General features: G+C 33.8%; 1 protein-coding gene across 2 annotated transcripts in view; it reads left to right on the plus strand.

Moving 5' to 3' along the window:
- The first annotated feature begins 1,972 nt into the window (after positions 1-1,972).
- The window catches only part of LOC105749259, a 155,348-nt gene continuing 131,860 nt past the window's right edge, over positions 1,973-25,460 (plus strand). For both annotated transcript variants that reach the window (XM_031968758.1, XM_031968765.1), the window contains exons 1-4: positions 1,973-3,508; positions 11,866-11,957; positions 14,078-16,609; positions 19,390-19,581. In XM_031968758.1, coding sequence (XP_031824618.1) covers positions 11,900-11,957; positions 14,078-16,609; positions 19,390-19,581 — 2,782 coding nt within the window. In that variant the 5' untranslated portion in view covers positions 1,973-3,508; positions 11,866-11,899. The remainder of the gene's footprint in view (positions 3,509-11,865; positions 11,958-14,077; positions 16,610-19,389; positions 19,582-25,460) is intronic.

The following is a 25,460-nucleotide window of genomic DNA, read 5'->3' on the forward strand; positions in this document are numbered from 1 at the left end:
TATTACTACTGCTGCTGCTGTTGCTGCTACTACTACTATTACTACTACTGCTGCTGCTGCTGCTGCTGCTGCTGTTGCTGCTGCTACAACTACTACTGATACTGCTGATGCTGCTACTACTATCAATGTGCTGCTGCTACAACTACTACTGCTGCTGCTGCTACTGCTATTACTGCTACTATTACTACTACTGCTGCTACTACTGCTATTATTATTACTACTTCTACTGATACTGCTGCTATTACTGCTACTATTACTACTACTGCTGCTATTACTGCTATTATTATTACTACTACTGCTGCTGCTGTTGCTGCTGCTGCTACTGCTATTACTACTACTGCTGTTGCTGCTGCTACTATTACTGCGATTATTACTACTGCTGCTGCTACTACTACTGCTATTACTACTGCTGCTGCTGCTGCTGTTGCTGCTGCTACTACTACCAATGTGCTGCTGCTACCACTATTACTGATGCTGCTGTTAACACCACCCAGCACCACTACTACTACTTAACTACTTTTATCGCTGTTACTACCACTGCTGCTGCTGCCATTACTACTACTGCTGCTGTTGTTACTGCTTCTTCTACTATTATTATTATTACCTCTCCCTCTCCTCTCCACATACAAACATGAAATGGGAAGCAAGACCAGAGTTCATATATCTGATCACCTGGGTCATTTCTATCAAGTAAATGTCTTCCAAAGCTCCAAGACCCTCTCATCTCAGTGTAGGATCTTTATGACAAATTCATCCTTGGGCTGGGCCTCAGTCACCATCAGTGCCAAAGTCTCACCTGCATGTGTTCTGTGTAACAATGATAGAGGAAACAAATGGATAGGTAGATAAAAATGTCATATCTTCCCTTGCCTCCCACTGTAGCCAACCAGAACAAGCCACATGTAGCCTAACTAAAACCTAATTAGCAAGAATAATTGACCATCCTTATAACTAACCTTATGTTACCTTTCTCTTTCTGATTTCATGACATTCCTGATGCTCCTCTTATCTGTATACTCCTCAGTGTTTTTGTTGAATCATCCTCCAAATTCTAACCCCTTACTGGAGGAATCTTTACAGATTCTGTCCCAAGCTCTCTTCTCTCCATTAACCCTTTCAGTTTGTGATCTCATCAGCACCTGTGAGTTCAATCAATCATTCAGTTGACTCCCAAAGCAGTAAACTCTCTCTTGACTTTTAATCCTGCATCACTACTATGTTTGACATCTCCAATGGAATGTCTCCTAGATATCTCAAAACCAACCCTTCTCTAAGCTTCCTTATTTCTGTTGCTGGAACTTCTTTCCTTCCAATCACCCAAGTTCACAGCTTCAGGGTCTTCAACTCTTCCTTTTCAAATGAGCTATCTATAAAGGGCATAGCACTGTGTCTGTCACAGAGTAAGCATTTGAATAAATCCTTACATCATCTATTATTTCCCTTATTTGCTATAATAAATTAGAATCTTATCAGTTATCCTTCCACATTTCTTGCCAGTGTTATGAGCTCTTTTTTCACATGGCTACTACCTTAATTCAGGCCCTCATCACTTCTCATATGGATTTAATGAAATAGTTTAAGTGGATTCCAGGCTTCCAGTTTCTTTCTCCACACAGATGACAAAATATTTTTTTCTGAATCATGTCTGACTATATTGCTCTCCTCTCAGTAAGCCTCGGTGGCTCTCTATTTTCTTAAGAATAAAATATAGTGTGCCCCCTTGTTATGGGCCAGAACTTTGTACTTAAAACAAGGATTCTTTCAAGGTGTTAATTCAGTGGAATTGATGATACAATGGCTATCTAGTTTAGCATGGTGATTCATAGTTCTCTAGTTCAGTACATTTACTTAGTACTTAATATAATTCTACAAGATTCACACCTATGATGATGTAATTAAAATAGAGCCTCTAAAGTGGTACAAACTCAGCCAGATTCAGAGCCAGAGAAAACAGAGGTGGGAGCTCAAGCTCTCAGAGCCAAGGAGAGACATTCATTCCATCTTCATCAGCTGCATGGTGATTACTCTATTGAAACGAAGGTTGCTCCAGATACCTCCAGAAAACCAACAGGAACACTACAGCCCCTGATCACCTCTACAGGCTTTTGGTGCAGCATTACTCTTCATAATCTCTGTGTTTCACCTGAAGTGACCTACCTGCTGTTTCCAGAGCTCAGCATTCTACTTCTAGCTTTGTATCATCCCTAGGCTTCCCCAGTTTGTGACCTGCATTAGTAACTTAAATTCCTTAGATTCCTTTAAGGTTTGACTTATGTGCTACCTCCTAATAGAAATATTTTGTGATCCTACTACTTAGTATTCTTTTTCTCTTCTAATCACTACAAATATACTTTTCTCATTACATTTTACATTCCTCTCTAACCCCCAGGAGAAAGTAAATTTCTGCTGGTCAGGAACTGTTGTTTCTCATTGTTTTCTATAACAACACCACCACCTATTTAGAGCTTTAAGATTTGCAAATGACTTTATATATGTTACCTGATTTGATCCTCAAAACAGTACAGTGAAGTAGATACTATTAGTATCCCTATTTTATCTAGTATAGATACCTTGGACATATCTAGTGTAGCACCTTGAAGATATTAGTGATTAATAAATGCTTTTGGGATTGGGTTAGAAACTACCAGATAATATGGAAAGGTGATTTCTTCTCATTCTGATCTTCCTAAAGCTAGTATCAGAGAGAATTGTCTACTTTCAAACTTTTTCCTGTCTTTTCTTCCAAGGTTCAAAAAAATCCTATTTCAGTTCTAGTTATCATAGCTGCAGGATCACAAAAGCATGTAAATATGTTATTTGTGTGATCCTCCCATGAGACTGTTAAACCCAAGCAATAAAAAATTATCTTTTACTCTCCCCTATTCTCTGCCCCACCAGTGCCTAGCACTGTGCTCACCACTTAGACAGATAAAATGTTTGTTGAATTGATTTGTAGGAACTAAAAATTTGTCTTATCTATGTTTTTCTATTTTATTTTGGTTATTTTCTTTCATATTTTCTTTTAAAAAAAATAAACCCAACAAAATATTTTATTTGGTTTTTGATTCTGATCTTAAGAATGAAGAATTTCTACCCTGAAGCAGAAACAGTATTCAGTTAGAGCTGTTCCAGGCTATTATTTTGAGTACTTTCTTGAAGGCATATTTGATCTCCCCCATAACTTATTTTAGTTTACTTTTTAAACTGCTTATTTTATGTTAGTCTGTAATTACAGTCTATTGGAAATGTGCAATGTTCTGAACACTTCAGTGAAGTTGAGCACCTTATAAATATTTATCTCCTCTCTTTTCAGATGGCTGAATGCATCAGAAGTCATCTCTGTATCAATGGAAGTAAAATGACTTTTTAAAAAACCATTTATCAGGGAAATTCTGTGATGAGAATTATTTTCCTTTCCAACTCAAATTGTCTTACATCTGTGAAAACACTTGGTCAGTCTAAAGCCAGTTTAAATCTCCTTATAGTGCCAAGAAAAATAGGCCTCATGGTGAGTAGAAGTAAAGAATCTCAGAATTCACAGTCATCTGCTATCAGTGGCTATCACCTCAAGAGTTATATGTGAGAAAAGAGGCAGGGATCTAATCTTTGTGGAAGGCTTTTATACATGTCCTGACTGTTTGGGGTATATTTTGTAGGCTGACAAAAGTTTAGATTAATCTTGCATTTTCTCATATTAATCGTATAAATTTTTATTCTGAGTTTTGATTCTTTAAAAAATGAAAAAAGAAAACACTTTCTATAAAAAGAAAAATACCACCTTATTTTGTATCTGGAAATAGTTTCCTTTAGTTATGTACCTCTTAACTTGTCATCAAAAGAACACTTTACTTAAAAGAAGGGATTGACAGATGTACCAAATGTTTACAATGCTTTGGAAATTTTGTGAAGAGTAAAAGTACCTTTCTATTATGGAAGAACAGCAAGTAATTCTTATCTCTTACTTGCTAATCTCTTGCTGAAACTCTGTCAAGATATTGTCATAATAAAAAGTGATTTTTATCCTCATTAAAGAGCTTTTTTTTTTTTTTTTTTTTTTTTTTTTTTTTTTGGTATAGACCTATTATTCTTTCATTGGTATGAAAGTTCCCAATTTGGAAACTGCCTCATCTTCATAAATTGGTTGGTCTCTGTAATTTGTAGCCTAAAAATATTGCCTGGAATATTGAAAAATTAAAAGTTCTACTCATGATTGCATAACTAGTATGTGGGAGAAGCCGAATATGAAACTAGATTTTTCTAATTCAAAGTTGGCCTTCTGTCCACTGCACTGTTTTTCATAGAGCATTATATAGCCAGCATAAATACTTTTTTGTGGGGCCCTTTATGTTCAGTAGGCACTTGCCCTTTCCAAGAAAAGCTACACAGAAATATTTCAGAGAGATCACTTGGAATATGTTGGATGCTAATAATGTTGCTTTATTTCTGCCTTTCACTTTGAAGTGGGAGTAGACAACAAGCAACATCATTTATTAAATATTCACAGATTAGGCACTGTGCTAAGGGTTTAGAAATACAAATACAAAGAAAAAGGAAAAACTCTCAAGGGGCTCATATTCCATTTTTTCCGTCAACAGTATTTTATTTTTTCAAATACATGTAAAATATTTTTCAAATTCATTTTTTTAAGACTTTGTGTTTTCTCCTCTTCCTTATATTCCCCCTCCCCAAGACAGCAAGTAATCTGATATAGGTTAAATATGTGCAATCCTTTTAAACATATTACCATAGTTGTCAGGTTGTGCAAGAAAAGACCAAAAAGGAAAAAAACACAGGGAAGAAAATAAACAAACAAAAAGATGAAATTGCAATGCTTTAATCTACATTCAGTCTCCATAATTTTCTCTGGATGCAGATAGCATTTCCCAACCCAAGTCTATTGGTATTATCTTGCATCACTATCTTGTTCGTTACAATTGATCACCCCATAATCTTGTAGTTGTATATGATGTTCTCCTGGTTTTGTTTATTTTCCTCAGCATGAGTTCATATCAATCCAGGCTTTTCTAAAATCAGTCTGCTCATCATTTCTTAGAATATTACATTATATTCATATACTCAGAAATTCCCCAATTCATGGGCACACAGTTAATTTCTAATTCCTTGACACTACAAAAAAAAGATACTGTGTGTCCTTTTCCTTTTTTATGATCTTTTTGGGATAAGACTTATAGTGATACTGTTAGATCAAAGGGTATGCATAGTTTTATAGCCTTTTGAGTATAGTTCCAAATTGAGGTTATAGGCTGGCAGGAGAAGACAACATAAAAATGTTGACAAAGTCCAGAGAATCTGGAACATAACCAGAAAAGAAATGAAATACAGTCAACCTGGGCCCAATCTCAAAAGTGGAGATGATGAAGAAATCAGTCAATTAGAAAAGGCCAGCATGATGGAAGAATGTTCCTGCAAAGGAGAACTTGGAGACGACTCCAAGCATTGAGAGAAATTCTAAGGAGAGAAGGAATACTTCCAGAATGAGTCTACTTCAATCTCCAATCTACTGCAACACTATAATTACATCTAGTGAAACATGTTTGGATTCAAACATGATTTAAGTTATTAGATCTAATTTTTGAGCTTGTAATTGGATAAAACAGTGATTGAAGGTTATTCCTGTTGCAACACCCCATTTTTGATGCTTAATGTGTGACAATGAACAAGCTACTTTAATGAGCCTCAGAAAATTCTGAGTCCTCCATACCTGGAGTACGATGAAATGTTTTAGGTAAGTTGTATTCTGCACTGGTGAAGTTTTTTACATTTTGGCAGTTCTCACACAAATGAAATAAAAAGTATTTCTTTCCATAGATTTAAGTAAGTATTTACAGGTATTCCATATAATAACTTTTTCCTTGTGAAATGTTATTTGTACTCTACTATTTTCTGTACTATATTTCATGTCCTAGCCCAATTTGTGTTTCACAAAAGAATCAATATCATCCAAATCATAGATTGGACCTTCTTATGCATCATTTTATTTTATCTACTTTCCACCCATATAGTATGACACTCATCAACAAATGCTTCTCAGCTCTTGAGCAATCCTTTCTACAAGGTACAGTTCTGTGTTTGGGGGGTTTTTTTGCTCAAAAAAAAAAAAAAAAGATACAATGTAAATTGACCTTATTCCACAAGTCTAAAACTATGGAAGTACTTCGTAAATTATTTTTCTCCTCAAATTTAAGTTTATGGATATTTTTTAAGTAAATAAATGACAATGAGAGAAACATGGCATAGTGGATATAGTGCTGACCTAGGAACTGAATAGAGCTGGGTTCAAGTGCTTCCTATCCTAGTTATGTTTATCTTGGGCAAGCCACTTAAGTTTGTTCACTGCCCCAAGGCAATTCTCTAAGACTGAAAGTTAATGGCAGTTGTGTATTCACTTTGTGTGAAAAGAGTTTCCATACTGGGAATCCTCTAAACAGAAGAAATTACAGGTCTAGACTAAACAAAGAGCTTTTGAGTAGTTTTGATTTTACACTTTTGTCTGACTTGTTTTTATCAAAATTCTATGTCCCTCATTATTGAAATAGATTTTTCCCCCCATGCAGCCTTTTTCTTTTTATATAAGCTTAATAGTAACACTACTTTAACAAGAAAAAGTACAAACATAATTTGTTTTTTAAACATCATTTTAAGAGAAAAATAGTTAAAAATAATAACATCAATGAAAGGGGAAAAGATGCTTCCAAAATGTTTCCTTCTTCAGCCCATAATTGAACAATGAGAATTTCATTTTTATGCTTGACAATACTAAGGAAGCCAGTGCACTTCCCTGGGACTCTGATGTATAGATAAACCAAGTCAGCAATTTCTTATGATGTGAAATAGAGTCATTCACTAATGATCTCTCTTCTAATGACTTTTACATTTCCTTATCCAACACTAAACTTTCTGCTGACTTCTAGTTTAGCATCTCTACCTGCCTACTGAACATCTCATAGATGTAGATATCTCATAAATACATATCCAGAACTGAATTTATTTTCTTTCCACTTTCCCTTGACTCCACTTCTGGTTTCTCTGGATTCTTCAGAATTTCAACTAAAATCCCATCTTGTTCAAAAAGTCTTTCCTCATCCACCTTAATTCTAGTACCTTTCTTCCACTGATTAATTCTGTATATATTTTGTTTGTAAGAAGGAAGAAAAAAAAGGAAACTAGCCAAGTATTATAATGTGCCAGATACTATGCTAAATTCTTTACAAAAACCATCTTATTTTATCTTCAAAACAAATCCTGCAAGGTAGTTGCTATTATCATCTCCATTTTATAATTAAGGAAACTGAGGCAAAGGTTAAGAAATTTGCCTACTACTATTACCACCAATTCCTGTGATTGAACTTGCACTCAAGTCTTCTTAACTGTAGACCCAGTGCTCTATCCATTGGACCATATACATAATTTGGTTGTATGCTCCTTGACAATTTTTTATAGGTGTGGTGTGTGTGTGTGTGTGTGTGTGTGTGTGTGTGTGTGTGTCTTCAATACCTTGCACAGTGTCTGGCATATAGTAGGTGCTTTAAAAAAAAATTTTTTTTTCTTTTACTAAATTCTTGGCTTCTTTGAACCTAAGTGGGATGTTTATGATTAAATTATGTCTAAGAACTCTAAGAAGAGAGGTATTATTAGACACACAAGACATAGCTATTTCACACATATTTATAGGTATATTACTGCTTTGCAAATAATCTTTATGGATCTTCCCTTAAAGAAATAACTTTTCTTGTTTCTTTAAAATAAATGAACACAAAGTTTCAGGCCTTTCAAAATAGAAGTAAATGACAAACATCTGGCCACAAGAAGAGAAGTGGAAGTCTGTCTGTTACTGAGCTAATCACCAACGTAGATTGAATAAATGAATAGCTTAGACCCAATAGTGAATCTATTTTTCCTGAATTGTTTCTGTTTTATTTTATTTCAGATGCAGCCTGTTTATTTTTCCCTTTTATTACAATCCAGTTACAGGATCTTTTTCAGAATTTCCATTACACATCTGCTGCAAAGGAAGCATAAGAAAACAAGTAGTCACAGAAACACATAATAATATTTTATTATCCCTTATAAGTTCATTGCAAAAATACTGGGTCACTATCATTTACATCAAGATAAATGATTAGTATTTACATATAATAATAGCTCACTAAATGTTGAAACCATTAAACTAAAATTTAAAGCATGCTGATTAAAGAAAGGTAAACTAATCTTAACACTGCATAGGATTAAACATGCCAATCAGATTTGGGATTTGCAAGACCAAAATAGAAAACAAAGAAGTGGTATAAGCCAAGGTAAGGAATAGTCCATATTCCTTTGATCTTCCTTTCAAAATAAATACTGTGTTTTCTCCATGTCTCTTGAAAACCGGAACAGTTTATGAAGTCTTTGTCTAGGTGAGTTGGTATTTCTTCATGTTTTTAAATTTTTATGACTATAATACTTTTAGAATATCCTTTTCCTGTAGTTTTAAGTACAAGTCTAAATGAACTGCATAAATAAAGCAGGACAAAAATAAAAGGAAACATTTCTTTGGGCAAAATGGAAAGCCTAGACTTGAAGCTTCAAGTTCTGGGCTCAATTCCTGGCTTTGATAATCTACTAGCTATATGACCTCTTAACTTCTGTAAATCTCAGTTTACTCATCATAAAGCACTGTTCCCATTTATATAAAAACTTAAAATTTACAAATAACTTTCCTTACCAGAATCTTGTAATGTAGGTAGCATATTATTTTCACAGGTTAAAAAAAAACTGAGACTCAGATAACTTACAGACTTTCCCAGACTGAATAACTAATAAGTTTCAGAAATGGGATAAATATGAGTTTTTATAATTACTTGATGTTTAACATATCAAGACAATTTCATCATACATTGCATCTAACATATGTAAATTCTGTTTATATATGCTTCAAGGAATGATCTTCTAAATTCCAAATGAGTTAATATGTATCAGTATCTTTTATTTTAACAAGATGTCAAATATGCCTTACTATATCAGTAATCCATATTCAAACAAATAGTACCTTATAAAAGCAAGAAGTTCCACTGTGTGATTTAAGATCACACATTTTTTGTATCAGAGGACATATGCTTTTGCAGTAAAGTTTATAGACTCATCCACAGTCACTTATAAATGACTCCCCATTTGACACTTTATCATAGTCCTTCTTATCATCCTAAAGTCACATGGGTATATATTTGGATAGTTCTTCATTAATTACTAAATTGCAAAATTTCTATCATTAATTAATTAGTTCAGATATCCAAACCCAGTTTATCAAATGATGTTTATTTAATAAACTGAAATAATTTTACCCACATGCAATTGCTGATATCTGCATATCAAAATCCTTAATTACCCAGAATTAGAGAAATAAAAGCTGCTAGCCATTGAATTTATTAACAATACATTTAGTATTAACATAAAATATTAGTTTTAACACAAGATATAATTATTTGCAATTTGCAAAGAGACATATCTAATCATCACTATAAATGTAAATAACCTCCCCTTACCACTGAAAGCTTAGTTCCACCATGCAATTTACTGAAAACACCAAGAAAAATTCATTCTCAAGAAAATCTGTTAATCCTTATAAGATAAAAGAAAGTTAAAATAATTACCTAAGAAAGGTAGGTCTCTCTCCAATCCTACATCTTATTTTTCTGTTTTGTTCAGCTTCTTTACAGTCATAATAGGAAAGTGCTTACTTCAGCTTCAATTAAGCATGAGGTTCTTACCTTTTTATTGTATTGTGGACCTTCTTTACAATCTGGTGAAGTTTTTTGGTCCCTGCTCAGAATAATGTTTTTAATTATATAAAATAAAATTACAGAGGAAACATTATATTGAAATATCATTATCAAAAAAAGTAAGCTTACAGAATTCATATTAGGAAGCCCTGAATTAAGCCATTGCTGCTTTTTCCACAACATTCTATTTCTGACACTTCTAGATAGAACAATAATATTTATAATTTTGTGGAAGAACATTTTTAAAAGACACTATACTTTACTTTCTCTTCCCAGCAATAAACACATTCATGAACAAACTCTGTTTTACCCAGAGTTTAAAATCAACTAATAAAAACAATAGAATCTGTGTTAATTTTTACCTTACTTTTTCTTTTCCAAATAGTTGGGTTAACTAAATTCTCACAGAGAGTACAACAAACAAAAAAATAGGAGTCTGAAGATCTAATGTCTCCATAAGCACTGAAATCCACTCATTTAGTTATCTTGACTTCATATGGACAGTGGACTTCAGATTCTGGTCAACTTTTTTGTTATAAATAATTCTCAAATCAGATCTGGATATGTTATTCTTAGGAATCTATATACATCATAAACGGCAGTTGCTTTTACAAACTTGTTTCCAAGTAATTCAATGAAAGTACATTATCACAATGGAAAATACCTTTCTGAAGCATTGATCCTGTCCCTACCAATAAATAAATAAACATATGTTTCAAATTTTAAACTTTAGAAGGTTTTTTCCCTTTTCATTTACCCAAAATTTAAGCTACCGTGCTTAATTTTCTTTGAAACTGCTATGAGAGTCCTGGAAACTTTATACTGACTTTGATGATTAAATTAGCTTTGGTAGATCCTTTCTTTTAAAAAAAAAAAAAAAGGAAAAAAAATCCTACATCCATACTATTTCATTAAATTATTTCTTCTGATTCTATCAATATATAATAGTTTTACTCTGAAATTCTTTGCCCCCTCCAAAATATCAATAACTACTTCATAATATATTTAAATTTCTTTGAGATAGCTTAAGAACCACATTCTACACCATGATGCCTTTTCCTCATTATCCCCTCACACTGCTAGTGCCCTTCCTTGCTAATTATCTTATATTTAATGTCCCTAATTTATTCTGCATATATTTGCTCTTTCTATAATTATATGGCATGTATAATTACATAATATGTAATGATGTTAAGGGGAGAGTGTCCTTCACTTGACTGCTAACTGAATGAACAGATGGATTTTTTTTTTTTATATAAACACTTCTCTATTCTGAAAAGGAGTATCAGAGGAGATGTAGATCTTTTTTTCATTTATTTTTAAATCACTTTTGGTTAACTCCATGACACCAGACATAAACAGTACTGGAAAAGCATTGCAATATTAGATCGATCTCTGTCTCTTCTCTGGGAATATTTGCTCCTTTAGTTGTCTTCTCTCAATTGTATTCCCAATAAATACACCTTAAGAAGCAAATACATTTGTGTAATACTGTTTATAAAAATTAAAGTAAGTATTTAAAATAAATAAAGTTAAACAAAATATCCTTGTGCTCAGATAAGATAATTCAGTCTACTATGATGGAGCTCATGAGACAAAGGAAACACAGGATTACTACCTTGGGATAAGGGAAAAGGTTGTTTTAGCAAGATCACACAGCTCGTGACAGTGCTTGTATTTGAACTCAGATTTTCCCGACTTCAGGTCCAGCATTCTATCCATTGTGTCACTTAGCCATTATGACTGCCATGATTTCATTCTTACAATTTATTTAATGGCTCATTATCTGACTCCTTTTCTGTGAAAGCTCGACACTGTAGGATAAATAGCTGCATATTTTAGATACATATGGGAAAGGCCATCATACAGTGACAATGAAACCAATAAATACATAGAGAAAAGAAATATATAATTAAAATAATGAATGTGTATTCAAGGGACAGGTTGAGTGATATTGACAGGTGTTGGTAGATTGACATACGAATTAAATTGCTGAGTAATTTTGATAATCTAGAACAGGAAGTAGGAGTCTGATTGAAAAACTTTTACTATGGACCTAACATTTTCTTATCTGGTTCTTTTAAAGCGAGGTGAAAATTAAAGAATCCAAGATCTCTGAAATGAAGAGGAAAAGAAGAAAAATCTTTAAGAACAGAAAAGTCTTGACTATAGCTGAATGTAAGTTTATTTTAGTATTTCTAAATATCTATAAAAGGAATCAAGTTGTTTCTAGTCTTTGTGCTTCATTAGAGAGATAAATGCATATAAATATACATTTGATTTAGACTTTCTGTCATTGATGCATTCAATATTATGCATGTATTAAAATTTTGTATTATGAATATGATACACTAAAATAATTTAATGCAAATTAAGCACGTTTAAAAAGGAGGGCATGTTGATTCAATTGCAGATGATTTGGAGCTGCTATTTTTCTGAATTCTTGATGTTTGTGATCAAATGTTCTATTGTGTAAATTTTTAGTTATTGTCTTCCTATAATGTAGAAACAGTAGCAAAAGCTAAGAGGATTACACCTTTTGGGAAAATTGCAAAGAGGATTTAACATATTTCTAACAAGAAAGTGGTGCTTAAAGAAGGGTTGAAAGTCTCCTTATTGCAAGACCTATTTTAAAAGAGTCTGAAAGATATATTTAAATCCATCAATCTAGAAACATTTGTTAAGCTCCTATTATATGTCAGGCACTATGCTAAGTATGTATTGTCATCGATACATATTTTATGTAAACATTTCCTAAAAGTCACAGCTCATAGTACAGTAAAACACTGGGCCTGTATGTCAAATATGGTCTTAGACACTTACTAGCTATGTGATCCTCAGGAGTTCACTTAACCGCTATCTTCCTCAGTTTTCTCAAAAGTAAAATGGGGATAATAGCACCTACCACCCAGGATTGTCATGAGGATTAAATGAGATAATATTTGTAAAAAGTACTTAGTACAGTACCTGATACATAGGCAATATGTAAATCTTTCCTTCCCTCATTTTCTCTTTCCTTCTTTTTCTCCTTTCCCTCCTTTCTTCTTTCTTTCTTTCCTTCTTTCCTTCCTTCCTTCTTTCTTTCCTTCCTTCCTTCCTTCCTTCCTTCCTTCCTTCCTTCTTTCTCTTCTTTTTTCCTTTCCTTCTTTTTTCTTCCTTCCTTCTTTTCTTCCTTGTTTCCTTGCCTTATCCCTTCCTCTTTTCCCTCCTGCCATAACTAGGCCACTGTAAATTGTTCCAGTATATTCATAAGGCCACTCCCTATAAGCTATTAATGGTAAAAAAAAAAAAAATGGCTAAATTTCTCTCATATTTCATTAATTATCATTAAGGTAAAATTCTCTGAACAAATATTGCCAGATTTGGGAAATTTTACTTCTTTTCCATTGTTTAATTTTAAAAACATTGCCATCCTTTCAAAAAATAGAAGATAGAGAAAAAAGAAAGAAGGAAGGGAAGAAAATGGAGAAAAGGGGAAAAGTAAAGGCTGGTCAGATTTTTTTTTAACTTAAGTAATTTTTCTAAACTTTCTAAACTTCTTTTAACTAACTAAACTTCTTTAAAATTACTTAATTTTGAGATTATTGCCCTATTTAGGTTGAACTCAAAAATAGGGTAACAACTTTATGATGTTGCAATACCAATTCCTGCTTTTTTAAAATAGTACTCTGGGGCAACTAGATGGTACAGTGGACAGAGCACCAGCTCTAGAAGCAATTGGACCTGAGTTTAAATTTGACTTTAGACACTTAACTCTTCTTGGCTATTGGACCCCAATTGCCTTGCCAAAAGAAAAAAAAAAATAACACTCTACTCTTTGTGTTCCAAAGTAATAAGAAATAATAAGTCCGTATAAAGTCTCTACTAAGTGCCAGATACCATGCTTATTATTTTAAACTTAGTATCTTATTTGAGCCTCAAAATAACTCTGAGAGATAAGTATTATTATTATTCCCATTTTATAGTTGAGAAAACAAAGGAAGACAAAGGATAAGCCACTTACTCAAGATCACATAGCTAATCAATATCTGAAGCTAGGTTTGAAATCCAATTTTTCTGACTTAATTCCCAGGATTTTACCTACTCTGTCCCCTAACAATAATTTACCTGCTTCAAAACAGTTTGGATTCTAAGAACCTTGGATTAAAATTAAAAGCAGCTAGAAAATAAATAGAAAAAAGTTTTTTTAATTTTCAAATATTTAATTAAAATAAAAACTAATGATGAGAAATGCTTTTAACACTTTATCATAGTTTGATATATTTCTTTCAGAAATTTTTTACACTTCATTTTTTTAGATGTCTCTCACTCTACCCATCATCCACACCCCCAAAATACTAAAGATCTTGAAAAAGGAACAGAAATAGACACTTCAGAAACTACCATTCTTCCCACTGAGGTCTTGGGGAAGTCTGATGAAAATGGAGGTGAGCACAGGTGTGCTTCTATGAATAGAGAACAAAATAATTCTCCATTATGCAAAGAAAATAAACAGTTTCTTTCTGCCCTTGAAGATAGCATGGGAAAGAAAAGTGACTGTTCTTTGGTTTCTTGTCATCAGCAAGAGAGATTCCTCACCATGGTCACCTTTGGCAATGCAAAAGGGTCTCTATCAGGAAGAATTACCCTGCAGAGCGTCCCAAACTCTGTAGAAATCCTTAAGTCAACAAAAGGCAAAATTACTACAGAAATGAAATGTGGTGCCTTTAATGTAAAAGTGGAACTTGAGAAAAGTTCGTTAAGTGATGCTGAAACAAATCTGACCCAAACAAAAAAGAGTTGCCCAAAGATCCATTGGAGGTACCCAGTAAAACACATTTGGAGATGCCCCTATTCTAAATATCAGACGTTAGTGGCAGCTCACACAAGAGACAGAAAGTGTAAAGCATCATCTAAATCCAAAACCACAATTGCCAGCAATGAAGATTCCTCCCTAAAAGTGAACGTTGTGGGGAAAAAAATTAAAATGTCCTATGTTGATAAGAGGCAGAATCTATTAATTAGTATAGTACAGTCTAAGCAAAGAAAGAAAAAAGTATACAAGAGTGGAAATTATGATTCTAATCTTACTACAAAGAGATGTTCAAAGTCTCCTTCACTATCAGCTCAAGGTGTTCAATTAAAGGGACAGGCTTTTCAAAATCATCAAGGTACAGATTGTTCTTTAAGACCATCACCTCCACTTCCTCCTCCTCCTGATGAATTTGCTAATTATAAGGAAAAAAATGCAAATATCCTTACAGAATCTCTAGCTCCAGAAAGCAATAAGAATGAACTTGGAATGTTACTTGGAGTTTTTGATACTGAGCAGGTACAAAAGAATTATCAGAGTAGTGAATGTACTGCTACAAAGGAAAAGATTTCTGAGACTGAGACTGTTCCCCCACACTTTGCTCCTACTGCTTATGAACCTCTAAAGATGAGTGATGCAGACTCATTTAAAAAACCTTTAGAAAATGATGGAGAAATAGAGAAATGGAGAAAAAACATCATCATTAACCAAGAAAATACAAAATCTGAGTTGTATCCCCAGCATAATGCAGGAGGAATAATGGATTTCACAAACACCGTTGCCTATACACTCTCTCAGACTCAAGGTGGAAAAGAGTCAAATGTTTGTTCTTTGCCATCTCTGAAGGTGCAGCATCTGGGAGCCACAGCATCAAGCATCAGCAGCCAGGATGGTACCCATCCTGAGTTTTCAGAATTTTCTACACCTTCTAGTTCTCTATCTTCCTGCTTCAGTGCTGATGATGTGAAGCCTTCTGTTTCATGCTCCACCAGCAGCAGTCCATCTCACTCTGACTTGACTACATACTGTTTGCAACCTAAACAAAGTCCTAAGGATGCTTTTTTCTTGAATCACTGTGTGGACTACATGATTGACTCTGAGAACCCACAGGTCCCATTAGAAAACAACTTTAATTGTATGCTTCAGGAAAGTGCAGATCAAATGCCTAAGGATCTTGATCCAACCAATCAATCAATCTACAAGCATTCTTTAACCAACAACTATATATCTGGCACTAGAGATACAGATGCAAAATCTGTTTCTCAAGAAGAACATCCAAACTTCAGTAAGCATAAGGAAACATTAGATAGTGGTCATTGTGCTAGTGCGCAGGAGCGTCTGAAATTAAAAAGTGAGTCCTCAGTAACATCATCACTCTCTAGCATCTCATCCAAAGGCTGTATTAGTCCTCACAATAAGACCAACAGTGAAATCATGGAGTGTACCTCAGGGCAGCCCAGTATGACGCGATCAAGTGTCACCCCTCCGATCACTGCCCATGAAACAAAAGGGGCCAGCAAGAAATGGAAAGGATCCATGATGACTGTGTTAACTAGGGCATTAAAGCAAAAACTTATCTCCCAAAGTAATAGTAACATCATAAATACTGCCGGTGACTCTGTGCTAGAGAAAGATCTTGAAGACCTGTCCAATCCTCAAGGAAACTCTGGCATTTTGTCATTTTGGGATGGTGAAGAACCAAATGTACAGGATGAATACAAGGACATTTTTGAAGTCTTGTCTAATAGTAACTATATTAAAGCCTGTTTCCAAAAGCATTTCCCACCTGTCACTGGAGAGGACAGCTTGCCAATGTCTCCTCTAGATAATCAGTTTTCTAATCTGAAAGCATTTATTAAAGAAACATTGGAAAACAGTGTTTGGGAAGAAATAAGCCCTAGATCACCTATTTTCAAAGAAGACCCTGTGGAATGTCAAATGGGGCCATTCTTTGAGTTGAACTCTGAAAGAGATGAGAAGAATAATGATCAAAAATCTGACATACCACCATTACCCCAGAAACAAAAGATTCTCAAAGGTATAGTATTGTTATATTGATAATTTTGTATATTGAATTTTAGAGAGTTTTGAGTTTAGATTTCTCTCTCACATACATACATACATACACATCTTATTTAATATTTTAGAGACTAAAAGTAACTTTGTATAAAAACCAGATATTAATTTGCTTCTTAAAATTATTATTCCCTTCTTAGTAAAGTTACCCAGGCCTTTAATTCAATATAAAATAAGCTTAAAGTAAGTTTCTCTATTGAGTCTGATTGCATTGCAAGCTGGAAGTAATCTTGAAGTACAGATCCTTGCACATAATAGACATTCAACAAATGTTTATTGAATGAATGCACGAATGATTTTGCCATTATTTTTCTTTTTTCAAGCTAAGCATGCTAATTAGAACATACTTATTTTTTCATGAAACATTCTCAAAATTCACTACAGAATTTGTGAAGCACAGCCAGAAGGCTGCAAGGAATTATGATTAAAATAAAGGACATAAAACTAGGGACAACCTGTGGCTAGTCCTGGAGCTATCCAGCTCCAGATGTCAGTGAACTTGAAAAACACTACCTTATCTTCCTCTTTATTGTCTAGATTGCTGAACAAAGAGGGAAAAGACAAAAACTTTTCATTCTTCGGGATAAACTAGGGTAAAATTTCTTCCATATGATAGTATTTACTAAGACAATAACAATCTATATTCATGGCTAGGTTAGCATTATATCTTTTATATCATTTCACAGAGAATATTTTCCTGCAATTTGCTATATTCTCCTGACTTCATAATAAGTGACACCTGTCATCTCTAATGATCAGTGTTCTAATCCCTAAGAAAATGAAAAATAAGAACAGCTCACTCTCTTCTCTCTAATATAGAGATAACAGTTGGAAAGGTGAAAAAGAGAATGGTTCAAAATTCAGAGAACCTGTGCTATAATCTCAAGAGCCCTGTGTCTAGAGCCAGAAAGACAAGTTCAAATACTGCCTCAGATAACTATTATTTGTATGATGCTGAGAAAGTCACTTAACCTTTGTCTGCATCATTTTCTTCATCTATCAAAAGGAAGGGAGGAGGGTTGGACTATTTGATCACTCAAGTCCTAACTTTTGAGCAGAAGCTCTTAAACATTTTTGTATGGGCACCTTTAGCACTCCATTAAAGCTTATGGATCTCCTCTCAAAGATTTTAAATGCAAAAATTTAAATTTAAAGCATTACCCAAAAACCCCAATTATATTGAAATGCAATTGTTAAAATATTTTCTTAAAAGTTCTCACATCCTATGAGAATACCTATGTGTTCCCTTTGAAGGGAATTATAATCCAAGGCACAGTGAATTCTGGGACTAAGGAACTCAAGAGCATGAAGGACAACCAGTTCTAAAAGCCCTTTTATGGGATAAAAGAATTTTCTTGCTGCCATTTATGTAAATTCCATTCAGATGTCAAAGTTATTGCATAGGAATATCTTGCTAGTTCAGAATGTCATTGCTGCCCTGAGATCTGAATTATTTCATAGCCTGAGTTTATGTGTGTAGACCTTTGAGTGTGGCTAGATGACACAGACTCATAGATCTATGAAATGTAAATGATTTAGAGAGGAGTCCTGGTTTAACAGATATTCAAAACACTCAAAATATCTATTAACCAGATTTGTATAGTTTGGAGGAGATATGGGAGTTGCTTATCTGGTTCCCAGCTCTTAACTTATTCTGAACCAGAAAGAACCTTGCACTAGGTTACACCTGCTTCCTCTGTCACCTTATCAGTGTCTAGCTGCTTAGGAAAGCCTGCAAGTCTGGTGGGGCCTTCTTTGATCCATTCACTTCACTGGTAACTCCTAGTAGGAACTGTTTTTCTTTCTGTCCTATATTATTCTCATCTTGAAATCAGACTCCCAGAATTGAAAAGACCAGTGAGGGGTAACATGTTACACACAGTGGAAAGAGTGTTAACTCTGGCAACAGAAAATCTAGGTTCAAATCTACCTCAGGTACTTACTATTGAGAAAACTATTGAAACTAAGAGAAAAAGTCTCTTGGCCTTAAATTCTCTTCGTCTCAGTTTCCTCATTTGTAAAATGGTGGACAGACTAAACAGGCTTGGAGTTGCCTTTTAAATTGCCTTTCTTTGGTTTTGTGCCATATTTGCCTTGACTTTTCTGGAATTGTAGTTCACATTACCATTATATCTTTTCTCTATTTAGTTAGAGAACTCAGACACCCTCAAACAATCACCTGAATAATTATTATACATTATTATACACTTACCAAGTGCCAAGCACTGAATACAAAGAAAAACAAAAACAATCCCTTTGTCCAAGGTATCAAATAAAAATAAGGACCACTTATCCCTATATTTTTGACTCATGGTATTTCCTTCTCAAAGCAATTAAAAATGTTTTTACCCAGAAAATGTAAGTTATGGCATTTACATTTTTGACTAATAGAGTTCAAATCTTAGAGAACTTGAACTTATTTCTGTTCATTTGTCTAAGTTTTATCTTCCCAATAAGATTATAATTGTAATGGCAGGAGATATGTGTGTTATTTAATTTATCTCTCCTCCTTACACTACCATACATAGTATCAAATACTGAGATGTTTAATAAATGCTAATGCAATTGAACTGGATTGAATAGAATGGAACTGAATCTTGATAAATCTTTTTTCCAATCTTGGTTGATTTATCTTGGTGGGAGAGGTATTCAGAAAAAAATTGAAAGTGAATCAAGATGTGAAAATATCTCTCTCTATTCCCTCTCATTTCTCTCATCATAATCAGTCTGGTTCAAATTTAGATTGGAAATTGGAGATGAACAAACTCATAAAGCTGCCATATGAAGTACCTTCAAGAGATGCAAGAACCAGTGACAGTTCCCTGGAGGAAGCAATTGATCAATGGGCCAGAAGAAGGAAGCAATATAAAGAAAGCAAAAAGTGCAGCTCAAGTGGAGGGAATTCATTTGCCAGTAATATTACTGAAGGATCAGGTGAGTAGATAATCTTTCTTATTTATCAATATCACAGCACCTAAGACATCATCAGGCTGATCCCTATTGAACCTTTTAGCCCCCTTATTCTTCCTGAAAATAAATTCTGTATGTGGAAGTATCAATGATCTTATTACACAGACTTTTTAAAAATCATCAAGCTGTAATCTTTTTAAAAATCATGCATTTTAAGAATACACCTGATCACCTCCTTTGTGCTACCAAATGATAACCTAGAATTGCTTTCCTCTACTCTTCCTGATACCAAGTAATTCCCTGTTATTCTCATGTAACCTAGAGTTAATAAATAGGAGGAGCTAGCAAGGAATGTTCTAAATAGTACAGTGACTAGAATGCTGGATTTGGAGTCAGGAAGATTTGAGTTCAAATCCAAACTTATATACTTACTAGCTGTGTGAACATTGCCAAGTTGCTTAATAATAACACCTATCTCCCAGTGTTGTTATGGGGATCAAATGAGATAATAATTTTAAAGCACTTAACATACTACCTGGCATGTAGAAATTACTATGTAAAAATTAGTTATTATTATCATTATGATTTAGACCAGATAGTAGTGGAACTAGATAGAGGTCAGAGGAAATAAGTTCAAATGAATGTTAGAAGAATTTTAATAGGAATAAATAAATAAGCATTTTTTCTAAAAGTATCCAGTGTGTTAGATCATTTACATCATTACTTCCTTTTATTTGTATGGATATTCAGAAACTGTAAGGCATTAGATATTTCATTTTTTCTTAATTAATCTAATTTCCTGTTCAATGGCCAATATATAATACATCCTACTGTTCTTCCTTTCTGAGAACCTAAAGGAGTGAACACAGAACCTGGCTTTATTGCCATCCACACCTCTCCTGGTTAGGGTTGTTTTATGAGAAAATAAGATCTCAACTTTGTTTCTGGCCACCCCAGATTAATCTATAAAAGATGATAAGAATCTGAAATAGAAAGGTGATATAAGGGGATGGATTAAAGAGATGTAAAAATAGAAACATTTCACAAATTAAGGGATGGGAAGGTTGGGAAAAGAGAGCAAGGAGTTGAAGATAATAGTGAGATTGTGAACCCCAGGTGATTCTAAGGATGTTGGTACTCTGAATAGTAATAGAGAATTTGGAAGAAGGATGGGTTTTTAGGGAAAAAATAATATAATAATATATTTAAATGAAGTGTTCAATCCATCCATGACTGCCTATGCTGTGTGATTCACTATTTTTTACCCAAAACAAAGAGCAAAGATTTGGTCATTTCTCCAAAAGGTATCTACAATAGTTATGGGCTGATTTAGGGACCAGAAATAATAATGCTGCAATGTAGGTGGAATTTTTTCACAGTGGTATCTTCACAGCTGGTAGTGTGGGTGCCTGAATACTGATCATATTATAATTACTCAGAAAAGTTAAAGTCTAGCTCAGAAGAGAAAGAAGTTAAGAGTGTGTACAATAGAGGTATGGGGCAGAGAAAGTGTTAAAGAATGAGGTAAGTGATTGTTTTGAAGTGAACTCCCTTCATTGGTTATTTCATAGAGAGTCTATATTTGTAATTGGATGATCTTTCTACCCTCTGATTGATTGATCACAACATCCTTGAGGTCAGTATATAGCCCCTACTTTATAGATCAATGTTGTAAACAATTTGACTTTATATTAGATAATTCCTCAAAATGTTTTTGCTTTTCACTTTGCATGTCTGGAAGCCCACACTAAATTCAATGCACAATTGCAGTAACTGACTCATCCAAAGTATCTAATATATTGATTTCTCTGCTCTTCTTACCTGTTTTGGTTTTTTTATATTTAATTATATTATTTTAACTCAATGTGAAATTTTTTTAAAAATGTGAATATCAATTATAAAGAAATTAAGCTTATGATTATTTGCAGCAAATAATATTTGCTATAATAAAATTAAGTATTTTTTTTTAAGGTAACCTCATCCAAACCAAAATGCATCTAAGAAAAGAATATTTAGTGTTGCTATCTTGTTTTTCTTGACCACTTTGTTAGAAGTATTAAAAGTACTTTTTACCATCTTTTTGTTTTGTTTTGTTTTTGCTTTTTGCTTGGCTTTTTAAATTTTTTTTTTCCTTTTATTTTAAACTAGAGAAGGAAACACTTTTGTTTTGGAGAAAATGCCCCAAAGGCATAATTGTCTAGAGAGACTTAGACTGAGTTTTAACTATAAGAAAATCAGGCTGTAACTGAGGCTTACTCCAATTAGCCATAAATGATCTTAATGTGCCATGAACAGCAAAATCAATACTTCTTGGTCCCATTACATATCTCAGTGCCACAGTGAATCAGATTGACTAAATCCTTCTATATAAGTGTACTTCTTCCTGTTTTAAAGACAAATGTTCAGTCATCCATTCCTAGAGCCATTAATCATGTAGATTCACTTTACTTTCTTTAGTTATCATAAAACAGGGATCAGTATATCAGATTTTAAAGAAACTTGAATTTCCTATTTGCAAAAATAATCATTTTGACTATTGTTGTTGAATGTTCTATTATCTTCTTTGTTGAATTCTATCCTGAATATAAACTCCTAATAACTAATTGATAGTAATCCTGAGATAACTGAATAACTATATTTCCACGTCTCCATTTTATCCCAGCCACAAATAAACAAGGAAAAATAATGTGTGCTATTTGTTTTATGAAAGCTTTTGTGAAATATTGTGGTGCATTTAAGAACCACTGAGACTGACACTTTAGTATGTGACTTAAATTCTGTCTTTTTTATAGAATCAGGAAATGTTACTAACCCTTGACTTAAAACTGCCAGTTTCATCAAGCATGATTTCATCTGGTGCTCTTCACTTTGTTAATCTCACTCATCTTTGACTTCCTACATAATAGCTGGAAAAGACATTAGGGATGACATTTATATCTGAGGACATTTATATCTATTAGTGCTGTGTAGAATGCTCACTAAGGCCCATCAGGTAAATAACTTATGGGCTGTGAACTGAAGTAGAAAGCCTATAAAATGGAGTTACAATTTTTATGCTCTTAAAATGGCTCCTGGAACAGAAACAGATGTGCAAGACTATATTATGGATTACATTGCCAAGGTGAATGTGGATCTCATTGCTTGAGGGAACTTGATGGCTTCTCAGATCTTTTATTCAGCTGTGTAAATTAATGTGGGAATATTTTCCAAGTTATGGGTTTCATGAGAATATTCTAGAGGGGGAAAAGTTTTCTGTATAGAGTACTGGATAATTAAATTACAATTGTTTCACTTTAGAAGCTATTTTTGTTATTGTTATTGTTATCTTATATTTTAAGAGGAAAAGAACAAGGTGGAAGGGAGGACAAAGGCCCTTTGGAATTGATTTGGGATATTGGTTTTATTCTAAAATAAAGAAACAAGTAACACAAATGCAACAAGTGTCACCTTAAAAAAAACAACATGGAGTCAGGCAGTGTTGACATAGGACTTTAATTCTTGCTGCTGGCTATGGTAAGGATACTACACCTTTTGATTTTAGAAGACTTGAGCTATAATGGGGCTGAAGCTACTGGGGTATCCACACCCAATGTAACATCAGCATAGTGAACTCTAGGAGAGGAGGTAAATCACCAGGCTGCCTAAGAAGGAACAAATTGGCCCAGATTGGAAATGCACCTGGTCAACAATAATTGTGATTAAACATCATTGGGACAAGGTTATTAATAGCCCCACAAGAGGAGAAAAATTGGAAGTGCTTCAGGATAATTTCCCTGATTCTATCCTACAAGTCTTATTAATGCCAACGAAAAAAGAATGCTTATCAAATTCATGGATGACAAAATACTGAGAGAGATATCTAATACTTTAAACAGAGGTTAAGTGTCTTGCCCAGGCTCATACATCTAGGAAGTGTCTGAGATTGGATTTGAACTCAAATCTCCCTGATTTCAGGCCCCTCTATCTATTGCATCACTTGGCAGAAATTATTATTATTAAATTCAATGAAAAATTCAAAGATAATTGTGTTCATTGATCACCTTATTTTCAAAATCAAACAAGGTGTAAAACAAGTGAGTATGTTCTTACTTTAGTTGTTTGACAGTATTATGGAAGATATCTTGCACAAAGAAGACTGAATTAAAAAACAAAAATAATTTGCTATGAAGGGTAATATTCAACCAACTACCATTTTTTTCAGGTGACATATAGCTCCATACATTTTGACAGTTTCACAGTGAAATTCATAGCAATACAAAAGATATTTTTCTAATAATCTACTTCAAAAATGATGGCTAGAAGTAATGAAAAAGCTCCTAAAACTCAGACTATATAACTTAAAGATGGAAAGATAGTGTATTATATTAGTCCAATGAAAGTGATACAGAGCTTTTCTTTAACCTAGACTACTGCCCCCAAAGCCTGTTTATTAATACCAGTATTCTTGTGAGGATACTCTATAGCTACAAATCACACAACACCAAGCTCTCAATTTATAAGTAATCCAAATCCAAAAGACCCATTACTGTTGTAAATGTGCTGGAGAATATTTCAAAAGTTCACTTGTACACAAGACATGGGACTAAAGAAATTATTAAGAATATACCTATATAACTGTAAAGAAAGCATCTTGTCATCTGCCCTCATTGCTGAAGGACCGCAATAGAGTCAATGGACAATGTTTTCTTTTTGTCCCCTGCTCAAGAAATCATCAAGTCAATATAATAATTGCTATCTTTTGGACACAGTAATTGAATACCCTGTGACTCCACTCACAATACCTGTGACTACTCTTATAAATCTTTCCTTTTCTGGCAATTCCTCATTATGTTCCTAGTACAGAGATTCCTAAATTGTAGCACAAAAGGAAGTTTGAGCTGCATCTTGAAGGAAATTAAAGATTTTTTATGAGGTGGATTGAAGATAAAAGGAAGTGGATCTAGAAATAGGACACAACATCTGCAGAGGCATAGAGATTGGCTATGGAGTTTTGTATGTGAGGAAGGCCTATTTGGCTGGAACATAGATTATAGGAAAGGAAATAATGAAGCTAGAAAGCTAGGTTGGGGCCAAATTATGAAGAGATTTGACAGTTAAGCAAAGGTGCTTGTATTTTATTCTTAAGAAAATAATGAGACGCTGTAGTTTATTGATTAAGGGAGAGAGACATGGTCATGTGTACTTTTAAAGTAAAAATTTAAGTAAAATGGACTAGAGTGAGGAAAAACTTAAGTGGAGGAGAGCAATTAGAAGTCAGTAGTCTAGGTGAAAGGTGATGAATTAAGGGGGGATCTGTAAGAAAAGGGGTAAGATAAGAAATATTTGGGGGATAGAAATAAAGATTTCATACCTGATAGGTTGTGTGTATTGAGAGAGAATGAATGAAAAATTAAGGATAATGATAAGGTTAGGAATCTGGGAGAATGAAGAATGTTTATGACTTTGACAAAAATAGGCAAGTTTGGAAGAACCAGTGGATTTTCAAACAAAGATGATTAGGGTTTTTTTTTTTTTTTTCAGACATGTTGACTTTGAATGAAATATTTCCAGGATATCCAGTCTGAAATATCTACTAGTCTGTAGGACAGAAGCCTATAGGGGAGAGACTGGGACTAAATATATGCATCTGGCAATCATTTGCCTAAAGATGATAATTAAACCCATGGGAGCTGATATATATATTTATGTAAATTCTGAGGATTCTTATCCCAATTCTCACTCTCACAATGAATTTAGATTCCCAGATTCAGGTTAAATCCTTGATCTTACATATCTTTCAGGGTTCTAGAAATACCTTCTTAGGAATTAACAGTGATTTTCTAATGCCCTAAGCTCTAACATCTATTGCTATGCTTCTCCCCAAGATAATTGATTGAGAATCATTTTGGTCAACCAGCCTTAAG

The sequence above is a fragment of the Sarcophilus harrisii genome, chromosome 1 (assembly GCF_902635505.1).
Source record: "Sarcophilus harrisii chromosome 1, mSarHar1.11, whole genome shotgun sequence".
NCBI classification, from domain to species: Eukaryota; Metazoa; Chordata; class Mammalia; order Dasyuromorphia; family Dasyuridae; genus Sarcophilus; species Sarcophilus harrisii.